Genomic DNA, 22,577 nt, shown 5'->3' with positions numbered 1-22,577 from the left:
GTCATGGGAATGGGATGACAGAAGATGTCATGGAAGGAGGAGTGTGCCAGCCTCAGTGTCCTGGTGGGGCACCACAACAGGGACAGAAGTGTCTGTCACTTGTTGAAAAAATCACCCTCTTCTTCCTCAGGCAGCTAAATATTCACGGACAACAGAACTTTGATTAAGTTCTGCAGAGAATATCCCAGAAGAAACTGAGAACTGAAATATCAGGTCCAGCCTACTTTGACAGCTCTCTTCCAACTCCTTTTGGAAATATTTGCTGTCTTACTGCTCATGTCTGGAGTGAAAATTAGAGCACTCTGTGGGCCCCAACATCTGCTCAGTGAGAGCCCATTAAAAGCCTGGCCACTGTAACCAGCTATTGCTCTATCATTTTTATCAATAGCAAATGTAAACTCTCATAGGAAAATGTGTTTTTTTTTTCCAGTTAATATCTACCATCATGAAGCTGATTTTGCTAAGCAGCTTTGGCACTAAGAACCAGCAACAGCTAATAAATTCAATGTTAGGCTTATGAGGTTCTGACAGATTGCTGGCAGCTGCCTTAAATGCAGGAAAAAGCTCTCCTAGTGTGGGTTGGAAATGCTTATTTATACCATACTGTGGGTCTGTTTGCCCCAAATTTTGCTGCCTCCTTTTAGTAGATGTCATTGGTGAGATATATGACAAGGGTACAATAACTGATCAGAGATGCATTTCCCAGCTACACTGGAGATCAGCACTAATGCATAAAGATGGGAAGCTCAGCCATAAAATATGAGATTTTTACTGTAAGAATTTTCATTTATGAATGCAAGGTTTGTGGTAAGGTTGTGACTAGACCTCATCATGGATGGTTTTATTTACTGTGAGTTTTTGTGGTAGTTCTTTTTCTATATCAGAGGGTTTTAAATAATCTGCAGGAGTTTAACACCACCTTGCTGTTAATTGGTGGTGGACCCAAGCAAAGACGGGTTGTGCAACTACACTGAGTGTGTTCTTAGCATGTCTTAAAAGTTGTGTCTTAAAAGTGAAAGATGATGTGCTCAGAAAAAGGCATGGGCTTCAGGAGCCTCTGTTTAGCTTAGAAGTTGGTCAGACAGGAATCCTCTTTGGACCAGGGAAAACCAACTAAAAGGAAAACTTTGGGAAACCTGAGTGCTCAGCTGCAGTAATGGAGCTTCTATTGCAGAGACATTTCAGATAAACAAAATTGCAGAGACGTTTCAGATAAACGACCACTTTTTGGTGGTAAGTGATGCTAAGAATATATACAGAAAATGAATAAGTTGCAGTCTTATTGTGAAGCTAAGTTTAGTCCCAAATTTCCCAGTTACATGATTGCCCGTGAAAACCACAATGTTTGAACTGAACTCAAATTTGCTTTTCACTGTATTTCATCCTTTCTCATTGACTTGGACTGGCTGGAGCTGAGTAGTTGATAAGCCTCTGGCCATTAAAGTCAATGCTGAGTGAGGGGATGAAGAAATTAAAGGAATGGGAATTTTCTTCTAACTGGAAAAGAGCAGATTAAGTCAAGACATTAAAGAATTGTTCAGTGAAAAGTAAATCAGGCATCAATTTTCTCTTCACATGTGGTGAAAGTAGCTCTGGAGAGTACAGACTGATGGTGAAAATTCCAGATTAACCATGTTGCAGTGTTCAACTTGATGTACAGTTGTGGAATTTATCCTGGTTTTGTTTATGAGTCTGATGGTCAGCACTTTCCATCTCTAACAAAGCATTCCCCTCTCTTTCTGTCAATATGCCTTACAACTCCATGGAAAGTCTTCTGAAATAGATAGAATTTTCTTTATAACACTACACAGAAAGAGCCTTCCTTCCTCAAAAAAGAAAAACAGAATCATCTAGAAATATGCACTGACATCATGCAACAACTCTAAAATTCTCCTGGAAAAAAAAAAATGCTGACAGCATTTCACACAACCAAAAGAAATCCTGAAAGTAAAGCAGTAAATGCTGTTTTGGAAAGTGTGTGGGTGATGCCACCAAGCATTCTGCACCATAATGAAGTTCCAGAGAAAGGGGATAAAGCAGAAACCCACCCCAGTGCCTTTAGAGGAGGCAGCTTGTGCCAGCTCTGGTCTGCCTGCTGGAGGGGCTCGCTGTGCCCACAGCCCTGGCAGGGCAAGGCAGGAATATTCCCTTGCCCAGCTGAGATTCCCTTGCCCAGCTGCCCCTCCAGCTCCTCTCCCAGCCCTGTCCATTCCATCTCCTCTCCTGTGTCTCTCCTTCAGCACCAGTCCTACTCCCATCCTTGGACAGAACTTTCCGGAACTTTGAGATCCTCACTGCTGTTCTGGGAGCTGCACTGAAAAGCACAAAATTCCCCAGTGTATTACAGCAAAGTGCAGCTTTCAGCTCTGTGCCTCTCTGCCCTGCTCCTGTGGTTGCCTTAGGATTTTTGCTTTTATATTTTTCTTATATTTGTAATCCTGCAGTTTTTAGTGTATAACTCCAAGCTCCACACTCAGTGTGAGCTGCTGCTTCCCCATTTTGGGCAGACACAACAATTCCTCTCCAGGCCTGGCAGTCAAGGACACCTCACTGCCTCAGGCCTGAGAGATGGAAACAAAAGGGAGCTGGGGGGAGCAAACCTGGGGTAAATGACTTCATTACCTGAAGCTGTAATTAGCAGATTAACCCCCAATGTGCAAATGGACCAAATTTATAGAACTGTGAAAATCTGTGACCCTTCATTCATTTTGGGTGTAGGCCCATGGGAGCTTCATCTGCCCTAAATGTACCTGAAGGCCCCTCAATAAATAGAACTGCTTTTCATTCCCTTAATTTTGTCTGGCCTCTGTTTTTAGATAGCCTGAAAAGGCATCACTGAGTCCTTTTGTCATGTTTTCTATCACAGAGTTTGTTTTCTGGTGGCTGCTGAGTGTTGAGCTTCTGGTTTTGTAAGAGCCTTCGTGCCCCAAGGTCCCATTTGTGTGTGTGAGATTTAACTGGGAGCCCATTAGCGACACTAATCCCAGGCTTGTTCTTCCCTTATGTGCATAATTTATTTGGGTTTGCTTACAATGAATTTCACAGAGGCTCTGTGGCTGTTTCTCTCTCTGCAATATCCCCCTGCTTTATTAGCAGTAATTGCCTTTCTTCCCATTTTCCAGTGGATCAGCAATTCAGGCAAATTAAGGGAAATTGTTCCTTACACCACTTACTGCTGCTCCACCAAGCCTGAGAAAGGCACCCTGTGCCCAAAAGGTTTTGGGATTGTCTCAAGTGATCTGACAAAATATATGGGGCATCTCCTCAGCTGGGACCAGGGTGGGCTCAGATCACTTTAATTGAGCTCTACTGAGCATTTTTTTCCCCTTATATATTTTCAAAAGTGGGGTAAATTGCTTCTGAAAATGAAGGAAATCTCAATGATCAATTGAACTTCAATACCAGGGTGAGGAAAATGGTTGCAAGCTGCTTCTGTGCACTTGAGTATATACATTTCCACAAGGGTAAACCAACCAAAGAAGCACCTGGATGATTCCTTCTCACAAAGAGATATCTTTGAAACTGTGACTGTATTTTTCTGACCATTAATATCTTCATGGCATGAGGAGACCACACAGCATTTCCTTCCTCACTAGAGGAAGAAGTGAAATGTCTGTCTGTGATATTTGCAGGGTCCCCAGGATGAGGTGAAGAGATGAGTCTGACTCCATGTTCTTAGAAGGCTATTCTATTCTATTCTATTCTATTCTATTCTATTCTATTCTATTCTATTCTATTCTATTCTATTCTATTCTATTCTATTATATAGTAAAACTATACTAAAGAAAAAGATACAGACAGAAGACTTAACAAGAATGATCATGAAAAACTTGTGACTGACCCCTTAGAGTTTGACACAGCTGATAGTGATTGGTCATTAAGTAAAAACAATTCACATGAAACCTATCAAACATGCACCTTGGTTGGTAAACAATCTCCAGACCACATTCCAAAGCAGCAAAACAGGGAGAAGCAAATGAGATAATATTGGGTTTTTTTCTCTGAGGCTTTTCATCTTCCCAGGAGAGGAAATCCTGGCGAAGGGTTTTTTTCAGAAAATATGACAGTGACATCTGTCTTACAACATAAATAAATATTTTCCTTGAAGAAAGTCATCTGAGTTAAGATCAAATAAATGACAGACCTGCACAAAGTAAGCAAACAGCTGTCACAGAGCCTTGGAGCTTGTTCCAGCTGGCTGTGTGTAACATGGATGGCATGTGGGTCCCTGTGTGCTGGGGGATCCTGCTTACCCTGGCACTCAGGTCCCACAAGACACAACACTGATGCAATCTGTAAGATGGGAGGAAAAAGCCTTGGCTGTGTGCTCTTACCTTTTTCAGAAGCCGGGGCAAGGTCAATAAAACTTCGACATTTTTCACCTTTAAAAGAAAAGGATTGTTTTAGGAGACAGAAGTGGGTTGGTGTCACTCTGCCTCCTCTCTGTGCATGGGCTTCCTGCCCTCACTCCCACCCCAGTCTCTCCAGGACCCTGGGGACAGACATTCATTCCCCTGTGCCCAAGGGCTGGACTTCCCTTGGGGTTGCAGCCCCTGGATCAGGAGTGCAGGAAATCCTTCCTTGCTGGCTGAGCCCCTGCTGGGCCAGTGATGCTGTTCCCAAAGGCAGGAGCAGTGCTGGGCTCTGGCTGGGGTGACAGAGGGACAAACAGCTCAGCAGGTGGCACTGGCAGGGCACGGGCCCCTCTCACCCACACTTTTACCTTCTCATCACCACACAATGCCTGTGCCCCACCCAGTGTGACCAAACCTCCCAGTGCTGGGGCACTGCCATGGGCACAGAGCTCTCCACACACAGATGTGACACACATGACTGAGAAAAAGCCTGAAGCACTAAGAAGCTAAGGAAATGTATAAATGGTTTAAAAAAATGTTTCAAAAGCAGGAAATGCCTTGCTCTGAGCATCTCAGCCTGTGCCCCTCCCTGTGCTTCACTGTAAATTAAATTCTCTCTTGTTTAGGACACCACCTTTGGCCTTGAGGGAATTCTTGAGGAGTTTCTGAACAGGAAATGGGTCTTAGGGTGGACACTTTGACCTTTCTTTTTACTTCTTCAGGTAACCAAAGATGATCAAATAATTCCTCTGCCCTGGATGCATCCCTCCACCAAGTGTATGTGTTCCTTTTGATATGATGTGCTCCAAGGTGTGCTTGCACATCTGCCAGAGGTCATGGAATAAAGTCCATTTTGCCCTTTAAGACTGTAATTGATGCAAAGGCAGTTATAGGACTAGGCTGTTTTTTTTTTTTTTTTAATTAGCTTTGCTCATTTTTAATTACAAAGTTCAAAAGACTAATTTAGGAAAGGTGAGCCATTAAAAAAGAATAAACAGTGAAATGCCACAGTGATGGTGAAGTCAGTGTATTTTTTTCCTATTTGTAATTCAGTATGCATAAAAAGCAATATAAAGTGCTCACCTTTCTGGTGTCTTTACTGGCAAGATTGAGATAAAGGTAATCATTCAAATGATAGCTGTGCTGACATAAGAATCTATTATTTTAATGCTATTATTTCTCCCTTTTATTTCCTTTTTGCAGTTTTAAATCCATGCTAAATACACTGAGAGGTAATGTGTACCTAGTCCATTGTCTAAGTAGCTATAAAAGAAAAGGTTCACTTGACATTGACATGCACATTTTGATATGTCCAGGGGAAGGATTTCTACTCTGTGAGTCCAGAGGACAGCCAAGAAAAGGAAGTGACACTTGGCTTGCCAAAGCACCATCTCTGTTTCCAGATCCAGGGCAGGCTCTATCTGGGCAGAAGAACTGTCAGTGTTTTGGGGGAAACAGATGGAAAGGTAAATCTGGATCACAGAAATTACCAGCCCTGCACATTTCCTGTTCAGAGCATGACATGACTTTCCCACCCAAATTCTGAAATGCTCTGAGGATGGTAATACCCATCCCTTAGTGACTCAGAGATGGACTTTGTTCCCACTCTGGTACACCTCTGAAGAAATGTTTCCTGATAGCCAACCCAAACTTCTGTAGCTGCTCTGGCATCAGTGCAGTCATCCTTTGTCTGCTTGTAGGGACATGAACAAGCCCAGCTCCCCCAGGTTCTTTACTTTAGGTTCCTGACCAAGAAATCCAGATAAGTAAATGGACTATGAAAGATACTAAGGTGTAAGCAGAAAACATTCTCATCCAGAGCCTCTGAGTTTAGGGTATGAGGTTTTTTAGGAATTTTATTGACATAAAATCAAGGGAATATAGGGAGAGTGACCTCTAGATTTGGACTGGATATAAGCAGATTAAACAGGATTTTTCATTCTAGCCATATGGATCTGTGGTTTGGCTCTGGTTTTTGTGGTTGTTTTTTTTTTTTTTTAATCAAATGTAAGTTATTACTTTTATCACAGTTTTATTTGTACCTGACTTCAAGCTGTCTCAGTGATCATGCCTCACTTGTGTTACAGTGAATCCAAAGCCATATTACTGGAAACCTTTAACAAATACCTGGCTCTCCAAAGTATTATCTCCCAAGACAGGCAAAGGGGAATGGCCTTGCTGCTAGAAAAGGTGCACAGGCTGCTTGGAGAGCTGGTGGTGCCTTTCAGCCACCTGGCAGGGGACAGAGTTACCAGTGTTTGGCTGCAGGACACAGGAGAGGGTGGTCACAGGCTGCTGGGAGGAATGAGCATCCTCTTCCTCCCTCAAACTCAGCTTGCCCAGAACACCATCTCTCCCTGTGGTGAGGCCTCCAGTTTAAATAACATGGACAGAAAGTGTTGGAGTGTCCAGAAAAAGTCCTTTAGGAACCATAGCAAAAAGAATGGCTGGAGACAGAGAAGAGCCTGATGCCACCTCACTTTCAATGGCTGATTGTGCCTGGCTTGCTGCTGAAGGTCACAGTAGGAGCTGCACAAGCAGTTCCTGACTCTTCCCTTTGCTGTTCCTGCTGCTGGAGCACTGGAAAACCCTCTTCCATTTTCAATGGTAGCCACTGGTGGTATTTATAAAGCACAGTCACACTTGCACATGCAGACATGCATCTCGCTGAGAACTGAAGATGTCAGCAGTGCTTTCACTGTTCCTCTTAGGATTTATTCTAAGTTATTTCTGGGTATCTTGTATAACTGATCTCTTAAGCCCTCTTAAGTTTAATTTTAGACTTGGCAGAGTTTACCCTGCTGTGCTGTCCTTTTCCAGATGCATCTTCTCCCCCTATGCAGGCTCCTGGAGAGTCTTTAGAGAATATACAAAAGACTGTTCAGAGAAGCAACAAGAAGAGTCTCTGGGATTCATCCCCTGAGAGCCCTGCCTTCCACTGTTTGTGGCTGTGATCCTGACAGGGAAGAAAGGCAAGGAGTGACCTCTCCTCTCTTCACTCAAGCAGGAAGAAGAGGTGGGACATGGCTGGGATTCTCTGCACTGCCACACAGGAGCAGAGGCCATGAGCAGTGCACATGGGGCTCTGTGGAGCTCAGCAGTGACAGGGAGCTGCTGGAGGCTGAGCAGAGAGGGCTGACCAACACCTAAGCAGCCATGGGCAAAGCACTTGGCACCAGCTTCTCCTGAGCTTCCTGAGGGTGAGGTAAAAACATCACCTGTGCAAGTCCTTGCAAACACACTCCTCCTAATCACACTGACCCTGCAGGGGCTCTGCTGTGCCTCTGCTGGCCTTCCCAAGGAGGGGACATCCCAAGGAGGGGACATGTCACAGGGATCTGCAGGACTGGGAGCTACCAAGAGTCCAAAGTTGATCTGTGGCTAATTAATCCTAATTAATTAATCTAATTCTGTATATGTGCATGTCTATGAGTGTTTGTAACTTGCTGGGGAATTTCAAGCTGGAGCAGCCAGAGAGTGGGAGGAGACACATCTGGAAAGACTGAGCTGGTGGGTGGGGAAGAGTCTTGAGGCTGTGTGGGTAACAGATGCAGAGCCCATGAAAATATCTGAGGGACCACCAGTGGGATGTCCCCATGAATCTGCAGTGGGAACAGGTGGAGGTGTTCCAGCAGGATCTGCAGAGCTGGGCAGGCAGAAGAGGAAGAGGAGCAAGTTTGGTGCTGGGGGGATGTTTCTGTGGGTGCTGATGAAGGCACAGTCCTCTCTGAGGGTCTGTGTGGTCAGAGACATCAGTGTCAGGCTTGCACATGTGTGTGTGTGTGTGTGTGTGTGTTGTGTGTGTGTGTGCCCCCAGCCTGGATGGGAAGGGCCCAGCAGCAAACAGGTGAAGGAAAAAGGAATTCCCTGGCACTTCTTTAAGCTTCCTGGGATCACGCTCAGCATCATCTCACACAAACTCTCAGGGACGTCCCCATCCCATGCAGCTGGGGAAGCTCCCTCAGCTCTGCAGGGCTGGAATGCCTTCCAGCTCCAGGCCAGTGTGTGCTGAAGAAAGCTCAGCTTTGGGATGCTGTGTGGTGTCAGGAAACAGAGGAAGGTGTGGATTTGATCCATCAGTGCCAGGGACACAGAGGAAGTTGTGGCAGTATTAGGAGACCATCTCTGTATCTTGCTTGCATAGAGTAGGTGGAGACAAAGTCCCAGTGGTTCATGTCAGAGGTTTGTTGGGGAAGACAGTTTGGATCAATTCTGCCTCGAGTACAGACAAACCCATTTGTGGGATTGTTTTTGCTAAGGGACCAGGTTGCACATGGTGGATAATGCAAAAAGATGGAAGAACACGATGTGTACCTCGGGGAGATCTGATTGCTGGGTGAGAACTATGTGTAAATATCACTGTTTGCTGAATGTTACTGCCATTGTCTGTGTATAGCTGTATATTGGAGGTATAATGTATGTGTTTGTAGAGTTAGAATATATATTAGTTTTAGTAGTAAGCTGATGATGTGGGGATAAGGGGTGGAATGTCCTGGGTTGACTATATGATGCCTTTATCCCCAATTGTCTTGGTTCTGTTTATGCTGAATAATAAATTTTGCACCTTTAAGACTTGTTCCAGAGAGTGAAGGGGGGAGAGAAGAAGCAGCAGTTTATTTTCAGACACTACACTCACTCCTCCACATTCCTGCTCCTGGACTGTGTTGTCTGAGGATGGACAGACAGTGGGACAGAGATCTCCTTTGCTTTTAGTTCGTTTAGCTAGCTGAGGCAAAGAAGTTCCCTGGACTGTGGGGTTTTTTTTCCCTTTTCTTTGGACCTGTTTAAACGTACTCTGGACTGAACACCTTGAAGAGCACCAGCAGCTGCACCTGTGGCCCACCAGGCCGGGCCTGGGCCTGGGCCGCGGCATTTCCAGCACTGGGGGGACTGATAAGGGACTGATAAGGGACTGAATACGAGGAGGCCCATACTCCTCCTCCTCCTCCTTGTTCACAACATGCAGGGGAGTCCTGAGCTCCCAACCTTTCCAAGCCTGTGCACATTCTCATCATGGACAGTGCCTCATGTGTGCAATGTCAGACTGTGTGAGGGGGAAGCAGCAGGCTGTGCAGGGCAGACTGTATGAGGGGGAAGCAGCAGGCTGTGCAGGGCAGACTGTATGAGGAGGAAGAAGAAGGCTGTGCAGGGCAGGCCCTTGAGGAGGAAGCAGCAGGCTGTGCAGGGCAGACTGTATGAGGAGGAAGCAGCAGGCTGTGCAGGGCAGACTGTATGAGGGGGAAGCAGCAGGCTGTGCAGGGCAGACCCTTGAGGGGGAAGCAGCAGGCTGTGCAGGGCAGGCCCTTGAGGGGGAAGCAGAAGGCTGTGCAGGGCAGACTGTATGAGGGGGAAGAAGAAGGCTGTGCAGGGCAGACTCTATGAGGGGGAAGCAGCAGGCTGTGCAGGGCAGGCCCGCTGGGCAGAGCTGTGCCTCGGGCAGGGTGAGCTGCAGAGAGCAGGGAGGGGAGGGGGCACTGCTGGTAAGGGCTGCACAGGGTGGAGGGGTCAGCCATGGCAGGTGGGTGAGTCCCCAGACACCTCCCTTTCCCTGCAAAGTGGAGGAGCTCCATCACCTGCCCCACTGAGGGGTCAGTGTCACACACACAGAGACAGCTGGGACTCTGCTGGAGGCAAAGCCTCACACCTTCCCAAGGAAGAGCTCAGAGTTCAGCTCCTCTCTAGCCAAAAGAAAGCCCAAGTTCCCCCAAGTTCAATCCTGCCAGAAAATTAAGACAAACAGGTCCTAAAGAACCATCAGGTCCCACGGTTTGCTGGCTCCAGGGCCCTGCCCTGCCCTGCCCACCTCGTGGGTACATCACACATGCCTGGCTGGGGCTTCCACCATGGAATTCCTCCTGGTCCTGTGGAATTAGAGAGTTGCATAGGGCAGCTGAAGGCAGGTCTGGATGCACAGAAATTGGGTCTGAACTCCAGCACACAGATGTTCATCCAAGCCCTGTGTGCCCTCTGCCTTTAAGCCTTTGGGAGAGCCACTCTACTCCTTCTTCCACCTAAAAGGTGGGGTTTGTTTGCTCCTGTCCTCAGAACCTCACACAGCCCAGCAGCCTGCTGGTTTAGACTGGAAACGAGGAAGAGGGCAGAAAAACCACCAAAAAAGCACTTCAAGACAATGTTCTGTTTCTAACATGGCTGTTGTCATAGCAAAGAGCAGAATTTGATGTTCTGGGTCCTGCTTATTGGTCCTGCATTGCCGAGTTCTTTCTTCTCTGAGCCAGGGGAAAATTCCTGATTAGTAATGACAGCAACAAAATAAAAACAACCCTGAAAAATCCTACTTTGTATGTCTTGCAATGACATGGTTTGAAAATATTCAAGTTAAATAAATTGACTTAAAAGAAATCTGGTAGTTCTGGCTGAACTCTGTTATAACTCTGCTTTTCATCTTGCAAAAAAAAAAAAAGAAGAAAAGCTGTCTGTATCCACTTACTCTGCATAAAATTTTACGAGTTCAAGAGTGCAGTTATGATGGAAATTTAAATGATTAAATTTCTTTTAAACAACATTCCCTTTTAGTAACACCCTGGCTCCCAGCCTACGACAGACAAGGTCCCCTTTTTTTCCCACTAGGCCCTAACACATCTTTATCTCTCCAATTATATCTGGAGTCATGTGATTCTGATGAGATCCTACATCATCTACTGAGAGTAAAATCATTGTATTTGTCTAAAAAAAGATATAACCCTTCAGGGATCCCAGCCTAGATGAGGCTGAGGACTCCAACACAACTTCAGTGAAAAAAAGCACTACATGAGGGAATATACAGGTTAATAGGCTCACTCAAAGTGAATTGGATCAGGTTAATTACCAACTGAAATATGCAAACTTTGTTTAAAGTCATCTCAGGGCACTTAATTGACTTTTTTTTCCCCTAACGAAAAATTGAGTGTTAATCAGTAAAATCAACATTTTCCAGTTGACCCTGTTGATTTTGCTGGAGCAATATTTTCTTCTGGAAAATAAACAAGCTCACACAGAATTGCACAAAAATATGTCTTGAACTATGCAGCTAATTATTTTCTCTTCCTCTGACAGCTGCCACTCATTGCTGCTGCCTATCAACATTTCTTCTACCTCTAAATATCTTGAGAATTTGCCCAATTTCTCAGGGATTACTCACAGCCTGTATTGCCTTTGGGATTGCTTTTAAACCTGAATGTTGTGCTGCTGTTCTCCTTCAGCAAACCCAACCCCTTCCAACTTCCTACGTCTCCAAGTGGGAAAATGCAAAGCTTCCCACTTTTCCATTTCAGGCGTGGTGCACTTCTCCTCAGTTTGCACATTCCCAAAGGAATGTTGCTAATTTTACCCCAGAGGTCCCATTCCCACGGTGGGGTTCCCTCCTGGGGGGTTGGAGCAGGGAAGGGCTGTGCAGGGCAGGGAGTGTGGGCAGAGCTGGGAATGCTGGTGCTGCTGCCTGGGACTATGCCATGGCAACTGCTTGTTCCAGGCTGCAACTCTTCCCTGATGTGAAAAATCTTCCCCAGCATCTCAAAGCAAACATCTCCACGGGCTGCTCTCAAATCATGTCTAATTGAAAGCCAGCCAAGTCACAAGATTCAGCTGATTATCTTGGTAAGACCTGGAGGATGTGTACACACATCCATCATTTAGAGAGCTGGGAAGGAGGTTGGGTTTCCAAGTGATTGTGAAAATCGGGGCAACAGCAGTGCTGAGACAGGTTTTCAATGATTTTGGTGTCAAATTAGAGCTGACTTCATTAAATCAAGGAGCTCTGAGTTGATTTAAGCTTTTGAAGCTGTACAGTGGGAAGGGGAGGGTTTCACCTGCTCATCCCAAGGGTGACACACTGTGCTGACCCTGAGCCAATGTAAATATGCCAAAATAAATTAGATATTGGCAATCCAGGATCCCTGAGACACCCAGAAAACTGGGAAAGACAAACCCCAATGCTCTTCACAGATATGTAGCTGCTGTATGTCCCTCACTCTATGAAGTCTTTCCTTCTCTCATCCTCCTGGCTGCTCTTTGGGTTGAGATTTCCTGTTTTTCCAGGCAGGAAGCCCTGGCTTGGGGTATGGAAACAGGTAACTTTAACCTTTTCTCCATTACTTTTAAAGGAAGTGAACTGCAGCACACTGGAAATGAATATCCAGTTTTGGAAATCAAGTGAAAAAAAGTTGTGCATGCATTTCCTCTTGTGAACCTTATTCCCAAGCATGTACCCAATAAATTTGAAACATATTTCTCATTAGTGTTTTTTGTCTGCCTGGGTGATGCACAGTGAAATCATGCTGAATGATGAAGATTTTTGGTCTCTCCAAACCTAGTGAGTCTAAGCATGGTGAAATGTCTCTACCTCTCAACTGATTTTCCACATTGTGAGCATGGTTTGAGTCCTTTTTGTAGCCAAATGGAAGGTGGAATACAGGCAAGTGGATTTTGTTTGCCTGTGACTAGAAACATGCAGAAACAAGCCATGTCATTCCACAGTAATTACACCTGCTTCTTATTGCTCACTGGCTTTTGTATTCCTTCCTAAGCTAGAGCAGCAAAGGCTGATATTGCCTTTTGGTTTAGCAAAAAGAACACTGATGTCAAAGCAATTTGTGACTAACAGAGGGTCCTGGTTTCAGCAGCCCTATTCCCTGCCATCCTGGTTTCAGCAGGGACAGAGTCAGTTTGGTTCCTGCAGCAGGCACAGGGCTGAGTGTTGGGTTTAGGATGAGAACAGTGCTGATAACACAGAGGTGCTTTGGGTGTTGCTGAGCAGGGCTTGCCCAAACCAAGGGCTTTGCAGTGCCTCATGCTCTGCCACTCAGGAGGTGCACAAAAAGCAAGAGGGGACATGGCCAGGACAGCTGACCTGAGCTGGCCAGGGGGATATTACAGATCTTAGAATGTGATGCCCAGTGTGTAAAATGGGGAGAGTTTTGCTGGGAGCTGCCAGTCACTGCTTTGGGCTGGGCTGGGCTGGGCAGCAGTGAGCAGCTGCACTGTGCAACACTGTTCTCATCCTAAACTTTTTGGGGGCTTTAGTCCTTTCTCTCCCCTTTTCTCTATTTTTATTGCTCATTGTTGTTGTATTTTATTTATTAAGCTGTTCTTATCTAAACCCACGGGTGTTGCCTTTCTCTGGCTCTCCTCCCCAGCCCTTTGGGGCAGGAGTGAGTGAGGGGATGAGCAGCACTTAATTATCAGCTGTTAAATCACAACAAACTGTACATCCCAGTTGTGAGATCTGCCAGTCAGCCAGTTCTCCTAAACCCCCATAAGGAAAGTTTTAACATCAGGATTGAGTCTGGTGTAATTTAAAACCCACGGGGGTACCACAGTCATTGATCTTCCATCCCTTATGCATTTCCTCAGCCCTGAAAGCATCTGTTCATATTTTGCACTGACACTGGGGTAAGGCATCTCAGTTCCCTTTGAAATCTGGGACCTGTGTGTTAATCTTCCAACACTTTGAAGTTTATCCCATTTACAAGGAGCCACCAGAACTCCTCAGATGTGTCCTTTAAGGCTACTGGGTTAAATGGCTGAGAACAGACACATCCAAACACTCATGAGGAACAGTAACATATCTAATAAGGGGTAGTTAGCTGCCTGGTCCCTTACTTTGCTCTGTTATGAGGCTCAGCCCACAGGGACTTTATGTCCATGTTTTATGGATGATAGATGTTCACACAGCTAGTCTGCCCAGCAGGATCAGGAGGACCTAAAATCCAAAACTCCCAGAGCACTGCAGACACAAAATATCCCCAACATGCTATAAAAACCTGAATGTCTGCAATAAAGCAATCACCAGCACAGAAATCACAGCTATCATGTACCACAGGAAGGGAGCAAGAGTTCTCGTGAGGAACACGAATAAATCTGTAAATTCCTATGGCCAGACCTATCTCATCCTGAAAGCAAAATACCAGGGATTTGTTAGGAGGAGCTCACAAGTGCTTCTCTGCAATGGATCCTTCCCATGCTGTTAAGGAAGGCAAAAATTTGTTACTCTCCCTGATATCTAGCCTGAGGGAGATTTCCCTTCTGATCCCAAATTAGATCATCAGTTTAATGTTCAGTGCATGAGCAGCCATACCAATTAGATCCTGAGCAGCTGGAATAATGTCAGCAGTGGCAGAGCAGCCTCCTCACACACTGCCTCCACCTGGAGCCAGTTTCTGCTGCTTTAGATTCGATTAAAACCTCCAGAAAACGTGATGGGCACCCAGTCAGCAGCTATTTTTTCCTTGGCTCCCACTAGTGCCCAGCAGCCCCCCCGGGGCAGGGATGTCACAGAACAGGCACTGAGGCAAGAAGGCTCCTTCCAGACCTCCTAAAACACCAACACATCAGCTATGCAGGACTCACTCCAAGCTTTGTCATGCCAGAAACACTCCTCTTCTCTCCTGCAGCTCTCCCTGGCACTTTGGAAGGCTCCATTTCAGCCCCTGGGTTTCCTTTGCTCACACTGCCCTCTGTGGAGGTGAGGTCCAGACACACTCTGCAGGAACCTGTCCTTGGATTGTCACTTTTTTCCCCTCAATGATGAATTATTTAAGTAATTTTATTTTCTTTATCCATACATGTGTAAGGTATCACTAGATCCTCTCTAGCTCTTCAGTACACTACAGAACACCAGCTTTCTTTTCTTGAAGGAGATTCTCTTTTCCTTAACTACCTTGGAAATCCCACTGCACCTATTTCACCTTCCCCTTTTCTTACCATACTCATGCACCATGGCATTTACAAAACACACTGGTGTTGCCTGTGGTGCTGATTTTTCCCTAGAATAATCTCTTTTTTATGCCACAGCTCTTGGCAGCTCCCAGCCCCACCCCAGACAAACAGTGCCCCCCAACTTGGTTCTTATCTTCCCCCTGCAATTGGCACCTACCTGTGACCTCACAGAGCTTTAGGCCTTGGCATCTGGTGCTTTTAACCTTCTTTAAAATGTAATGCTGCTCTTACAACTCTATCAGGCCAGCTCACATTTTCAGTTATGCAGAAAAATCTCTCCTCTGTAATGCCAATATTCCCAGATTTTGTGTGGCATGTACGTAAGAGGCACAGTCAAAGCAGGATTATTCTCTTCAAATTAAAACTTCTGTGTTGGGAATTGCAAGGTCTTAGACAGATTCTCTTTTGGCCAATGAGGCTAAAGCATAATCCCAGGGCTCAGTTGATGCCACAGGAGGAGCAGTGGAACCTCCCAAGGAGTGCTCCTGTGTAATGAGGATGTTGATCAGTCTGGGCACAGACACCTACATTTGCTGATGGCCACGGGCTGGCTGCAGGATTCATCTCACCTTTATTTTTTTTAGGTGACACAAATTGTATCCCCAGCTCTTTTTTTTCCTTGATTGCTAATCTCAGCAATAACAGAATCAGTTCCAAAAGCAAATTTGAGGACAGCTAAAAACATCTGGTCTCCATTGGGATAATGCTCCCTTTTGTATTACTTGCCACAGTCTCCTTGTAAGACTGTTCTTTAGTCAGTTTACAATCTATTTATCCCAATGATAATCAATAAAGCGAATCTGCAACACAGGTTGATGCAAAAGGTCTCTCTGCTCCACTGTCTTTGTGTTGCCTGCAGTGGCAGATATTTAGGGAAGCCAGTGACAGATATTTAGGGAAGAACAAAGGGGTGGGCACAGGGTGATTCTGCTCCTGTACTCCCCTTGTCACACCAGAACTGCAGCAGCACTTTGGGGATTGCTCTAAAAGCATCCTGTCAGTAACAGGAATGGAGGTTTCCTCTCTGGATCCATGCAATTCCCAATTTTGGCCTTCTCAACATTCCCTAGCAGGGAGCTCTGCAGGAAAGAGTACTTATTTTTGTCTGTTATGCCTTTTTGTTCTGGAATCATGGAAGCAGTCAGTGGTGTGTGTTGTCTGAGCTGTGTCATTGCCACTTGATCCCCACCAATGGGACATCTCTGTGCCCTGAGCCTTCTGGAGCTCAGGCTGTTCACTGTGGAGCCTGCCTGCCTCTCCCTCTGTTCTCACCATCCTCCCCACTCTCTGCAGCTCTTCTGGAAAGAATTTTCACTGGGACATTCCACCAAATCTTTTTTTTGCAAATCCACAGAGACTGGGTCTAATCCATTACCCTTGTCTGAGAAGTGATTCATCTTGGTAAATGATTTACCTTTAATAAACCCATACCTTTGATAAAACCTATTTATGGCCATGAAATGAGTGCTTTCTCAGAAAACTGTCCTAAAATCCCTGGGTCAAGTGGCCTGTACAGTTTTTTTCCCACTTTTCTTTAATATAGTGATGTACAGATTCTTCTAACCCTGCATTTTCATGTACCAATTATTTCAACATCCTCAGAAGGAGATTATCCTAGCCTCCTGGGTTCAGTTCCTCTAGCACTGGAAATTTTATCTTTAATACAGAGATCTACCTCCTCCATTCCTTTTACCACTCTTTCCTTCCTAACAATTCAGAACCAGCAATTTTTACATTCCAGTCATGCGAATAAACCTGCCAGGTTTCACTCATGCCAATTATATTGTATTTCTCATAATCCAGCAAGAATTCCCAAGTCCTCTTGCTTTTAATTATATACTCACAAGGTACTTCTGCCCAGCCCCTGTCTGGGCAGCCACCTGTGGTGAATCACTGTGATGTGTGATTATCACAGGGGCGGGGGACAGAGGTGCTGCAGAGTGGTTCTGCAGCACCTCTGGGAAAGGCTGGGGCAGCTTCTGGTGTTTATGGCACAGATTTGCTTATTTCTGTAGGAGAAACCCCACTCTGCAGCTGGGGAAGGCTGGGGCAACTTCTGGTTTTTACTCATTGCTGCAGGAGAAACCCCACTGTGCAGCTGGGAAAGGCTGGGGCAACTTGCAATTTCTGGTGTTTATGGCACAGATTTACTCATTTCTGCAGGAGAAACCCCTCTCCCTCTCTGGCTCCTCCTCAAGGCACATTCAGTACCCACACCTCTGACCTATTTTGATATTTACATCCAATCTAAATTCCACTCTCCCATTTCCTCCTTCAGGAGTATTAGGTGGCACAGAGCACACGAAAGGCTATAGGCCCCTTGCCCTCCAAAAAATTCAATCCAAACCCACAAAACAAGCCATGCATACCCATTCCTGCTCTCCTGATTTCTGGGGAGCATGGTGAGCATCCTTGTTTATTTAATGGGGCAGTACTGCTAAAAGGCAGCTGGGCAGCTGCTCTTCCCCCTCTGGCTGTGGATGTTAATACTGAGCTTGTCTTCACTGGCAACTAAAGCAAGGGCTGAGTTCATGGGTTTTTCTATTAACATCAAAGCAAACACACAATTGAGCAAAACTGGCTGACTTCTCATTGCTTCCCAGCAACTCAAGCTACTTCCTACTCTCACACTCTCCTTTAGAATTTGATATGCCACCTTGCCTACTTAATGTGCTAATTTTTTCATGGCATGTGTGTTCTTGAGTCATGGAATCCACAGCAGGTTCACCACTGCTGCTGTCAGTGCAGCACTGTTGTGGTGCCTTGTGAGGTGCCCAAGCACAGGCTGTGTGTGTGCAACAAGATACGTGCCCAAAGTCACATTTTAAAAGAAATTAAATGCTGGTGAGCTTGGCTCTGAAGCACCTGGCCCCAGCCAAGGAGTTCACAGCCCAGGAGGAGGCCCCAGGTGCAGCCTGGGAGGGCAGACCCTGAGCAGCTCAGACTGCAGAGCTTTTTCCTCAGCCCCTTCTGAGGTTGGGTGTGTTGCTCCTACAGAAGGCACCTCCACCTGTGTGGCACCCAAAGCACTGAACCCACTCTGAAAGGGAGAACCTCTTTCTGCTAGACTGGGGTTCAGCACACTTTTGAGTCAGAAATTGTGCTAAATAATTACAGGACTCCCCCAGCAATGAAATAGAAATGCTCCAGTCCCTCTTTTCCCAGAGGGGATTCACAATTACATTTCTCAGGTACTAAATGCTTTTTGAATTCTTGAGCTGTCCTAGACATACTGGATAAAAATAAACTCTAGATTCACAAATTATTTCAGAAATAATCACAGCATTCAATCTCTGTTAGAGCTGTCAGTGGAAAGCAGAAACTGGCACCAAGAGGCAGGCACGCTCCACTGGGCTCTGCACAAAGTGGATGGCATGCTGCTTGCACCTCAGCCTCTGGAATCTAAATGCACATTGCAGATAAACAGGGGCAAGGAGAAGACACTCAAAAATGTGTTTGCTTGTTGCCTAAATGTCATTTTAAGGTGTGACTGAGTCCCAGCCTCTCCAGCCAACTGGGAGCCCTGGAATGCTGCTCCCATCAGCCTGCTGGGAGCTGCTCCTGTTGGCACTACAAGAGCTGCTGTGTTGCAGCTGCACCAGTGCATGGAGCAGAAAGTTGTGACAGTGTGGCTGGAGGAGAGAGAAATCAAAAGCCTGGTGGCTGGAGGAAGAATGTGGCTCGGAGGTGTGGAAGTTTGGAGGCTCTGGAGAGTTTTGGCAGTGCCATGATCACACAGAGCACACAGAGAGTTCCTGGCATTCACCTGTGCCTGGTGGGATCCAGCACAGAATCACAGAGGGAGGAGACCCACAGGGATCATCAAACCAGCACAGACACCCCAACAATCCCACCCTGTGCCTGAGGGTGCTGTGCAGACACTCCTGGAGCTCTGCCAGGCTCAGGGCTGGGATCAGTACCCTGGGCAGCCTGTTCAGTGCCCAAACAGCCCCTGGGGGAAGCATCTTTTCCCAATATCCAACATAAACCTGCCCTGACACAACTTGAGGCCATTCCCTTGGATCCTGTCACAGAAGAGACCAGTGCCTGACCCTCCTTTTCCCCTCATGAGGCAGTTGCAGACTGTGATGAGGTCTCCTCTCACATTGCTTAAATTCAGACATCAGTGAGTCAGGGAGGAATTGGGATGGCATGGGAGCTGTGGGAATGGTGCTGACCATGGGCTCTGGCCATATGTTCTGCTGACAGAGTGTGAGGCTGGGAGTGACTGGGGAAGGGACTTTGCCTGGATCAAGGCTGCTGCTGCAGTCACTTCAGAGTGCTGCTGGTAGAGCTTTAGGAAAGATGCTATTGACAGTGTACATCTGAGCTGGGGACTTGGACTAATTGAATTCACCACTATTTAACAGTATTAATGCAATTAATTACAATTTAAACACACAGCCATGACTGTGTGACTTGTGATGCCTGCAGGACTGGGCTCAGCAGGTGTGCTGAGTGTGGGGCATGAGCCTCTGGGGTGGATTCCTCACGGGGAGCTGGAGTGGGGCTGCCTGTGTAAGCACAGCCCTGTGCCTCAGGGCCCTGCAGCTCTGATAAAATGATCATCAGTCAGGCTGCAAGAGGCCATGACAACACTCTGACAGTCTGGCATTCCAAACCCATCAGTCTGAGTGAAAAGCTGTCGGGTGTTTTATGTTGGCACTATTAGGAACAAATTTAGACCCGTGTCCATTACATTGTTCCTGTCCTTCCCAGGAGAAGATATGGTAAATCTGAAAGAGGCAGCTGTCTGTCTAAGCCAGTATATCCCTGTACCTGCCTGGGTTATTTCCAAAGGTTGGTCACACCTGGTCTGATAACTGAAGAGTTTCAGATAAGAGGAAACACTCACTGAGCTGCTGTGGTGGTGTGGGGAAGGAGAAGCAGCCCCTTCTCTCCTGCTCTCACCATAACTTTTTTAAGCTGGCTTCCATCTCTCTCCTGAAATCACCCACTACAGCACAGCTTTGTTTACCCAGTACAGAATAGATCTCTGTGTTTCTCTTCTCCCACAGATAACTCACTTTTCTGAGTGGGCTAGAGTCACACAGTTACAACTTATCTCACACATAAATCTGGACTTGGAAGGATTTCAGTATGTGCCAGAAATATGGGCATCCTTGATCATGCCAACCCCAGCTAAGATGCTCAAAAAGCCAGAGAGTCTTAGGCTGCTCACTCAGGCTGCTGTGGCCTAAGCTGATTCCCAAATCAGTAAGACAAATCAGCTTTTTTTTCCTGTGTTTTTCTTTCTAACATCAAGAGTGTTGCTTTGGTGCTCTCATTTCAGCCTGGAGCCGTTGCAGTCCCAAGGCTGGAGTTCATGAACTTTCCTTTTTTAACATTAAATTGAGTTTTAATAAGCAACTAATTCTGCAAGTACTCTCCTCAAAAACACCAGGGAGAATACACAACCCCTTGGGATGAAACAGGCTGTGAGCACTTCCCCAGGTTTGCCCCATTTAATAGTACATCCTCACAGAGAATTCTATCAATTTTACCAGAATTCTACCCTAAATTTCCCATTACCAGAGGGGCTGTGTTCTCAGAGGCATAACACACCCATGGTTAACTGTTCCTGTCTCCCAGCAGAGAAGGACCAACTCCCTGATCTACTCCTAGGGCAGTGGCAGGGATGGGATGGGAACAGCCCAGTGAGGAACAAGTATCCACAATCCATCATCTCCTACTGAGTTACATCTGTAAACTTTATTTTTCAGTCACATAATCTAGAAAAGAGCTCTTTCAAAAGCAGAGTGTGGATGTTAGCTCTAGCAGACAGCTCTGGGAGTAGGGGCTGTCAGTTTGCATCTGCTGAGACTCAGACTGGTCCCAGGGCAGCTGCCTGCCATCCACCCTCCAGTGTTGTATTCCTTGGGAAGTGCCAGGCTACAGCAGAGGAAATGAATGCACTGATAAGCTGGAGAGATGTCTTTTTGAGCGCTTCCCAGCAAGTCAATGGCTGAGCAGGGAACAGAAATGAGCTTTCTTGTGCCCAGTTGAGCCCTTTAACTGCATTTCTCTGCTCAATAACCGCACACCCCAGGGAGGGCTGGCGGGCGGTCATTCACTTCAGGGCGAGCAGAAACCAGGCAAAAGCTGGTAAAACCCGTGCCCTCTGTGCTCTCCCTGCCGCTCATCCCGCTGTCCTGGGGGCGATTGCTGCGGGATGCCTGTCGGAGCTGCCGGAGCAGCGCCGTGCGCTCCGGGAGCGCTGCCCGCCCGGGGCTGCAGTGCCCGCCCGGCGGCACCGCTGCTGCTCCGGGGCTCGGCTGGCTCGGCTGGAGAGCTCGGAGCCTGCAGCAGCCAGCAGGTAAACAAGCGACCCCCCTGCTCCCGCAGGAAACAGGTTGCTTTTCTACAAAGAACTGTTAAACCCCTGCCTCTCTCTGCTCTAAGGTACGGCTTGCCCCTCGCTTATCGCGCCGAGGCGAACACAAAGCAGCACAGGCTGGGAGGAAGTTGTTTTATACTTACCAGCAGCATTGATATTTTCCTCACAGGAGTACCAGATCCCAGTGTGGAAATACCTGAAAAGGAAGCGGTCATCTCCCGTCTCCCAGCTGTAATGAACCACATTCTGGTTCGTCTCATTTGCAGTCTCATTCCCGCCGTAGTTGAGGCAGTTTGTCTTCTTCTCTTTCCCACAGCTCGGCTTGGGGACCCTCTGTGTGCCCTCACACCAGTGGGTCGTGATAAAAGCTGTTGTAGAGAAGAGGAGAGCCATCAGATTCAGACTCACTGCTAGCAGGGCTCTGCATCTTCGATTTGTCTTCATGGTAAATCCGCCCTCCCTCCCCCTCCTGCTGAGAGAAGAAGTCAAAGGGGTTTGTTTTATTTGGGAGGGGGGGGTGGGTTTCAAAGCCTCTCACGATTCAGAATCCAGTTGTCCAGGCATCAAAACTCTCAGCTTCTCCCAATCTGCTGCTGAAGCGGTGAAGGAAGCTCTGCAGCCAGACTCCCATTCTTCCCCCTTGACTTGAAACCCTGCCTTTGTTGGTTAGAGGAGCAGCTGCCGGCGCGGCAGCGGGGCCGATCCCTCGCAGCCGCGGAGCTTCAGCGCGCTGAGGGCAGCGGAGCGGCTCTGCCTGCCGAGGAGCCCCAGAGGCGAGTGAACATCTGCTCGGCCACCGCACATCATCCTCCCGAGGGGCTCCGCAGCCTCCTCCGCCGGGAGACACCTGCAGGCTGCCAGCCTCGCTGTGCCCTGCTCCCGTAGGATGGGCAGGAGCAGGCAGGGACAGCTGCCACCCGCTGCCACCACCGTGCCCGGCACCGCTCCGAGCCCACTGCAGCGCAGCCGGCCTGCGGGAGGCGTCACGGCTCAGTCCCGACAAGAATTAGTGTTATTATTATTATTAATGTTGTTATTATGTGGAGCTGTGGAAGGCATTTTTCGTGTATCCCGAGGTAGAGATTCGTCCAGGAGGAGGAGGAGGGGTGGAGTGGTACTTTAGCATTTCTGCTCTGGGCTAGAGAGGAGTAAATCCAGGGCTTGATTCTGCT

The 22,577-nt window shown here is 47.0% G+C and overlaps 1 protein-coding gene across 4 annotated transcripts in view; it reads right to left on the bottom strand.

Annotated features, from left to right (window-relative positions):
* Nucleotides 1-22,577, bottom strand: part of GSG1L (GSG1 like) — a 57,782-nt gene extending 35,205 nt beyond the window's left edge. Inside the window, exons 1-2 of one of the 4 annotated variants that reach the window (XM_077186780.1) lie at nucleotides 21,549-22,577; nucleotides 4,335-4,382 (exon numbers count right to left, since the gene is read on the bottom strand). In XM_077186780.1, the coding sequence (XP_077042895.1) occupies nucleotides 4,335-4,382; nucleotides 21,549-21,849 (349 nt within the window). In that variant the 5' untranslated portion in view covers nucleotides 21,850-22,577. The remainder of the gene's footprint in view (nucleotides 1-4,334; nucleotides 4,383-21,548) is intronic. The other 3 variants (XM_054643560.2, XM_077186779.1, XM_054643559.2) reach the window with 3 other exon arrangements.

The sequence above is a fragment of the Agelaius phoeniceus genome, chromosome 16 (assembly GCF_051311805.1).
Source record: "Agelaius phoeniceus isolate bAgePho1 chromosome 16, bAgePho1.hap1, whole genome shotgun sequence".
Lineage (NCBI taxonomy): Eukaryota > Metazoa > Chordata > Aves > Passeriformes > Icteridae > Agelaius > Agelaius phoeniceus.
Note: the sequence above shows the minus strand (reverse complement) of the source record. Positions and strands in the feature narration are given on the sequence as shown.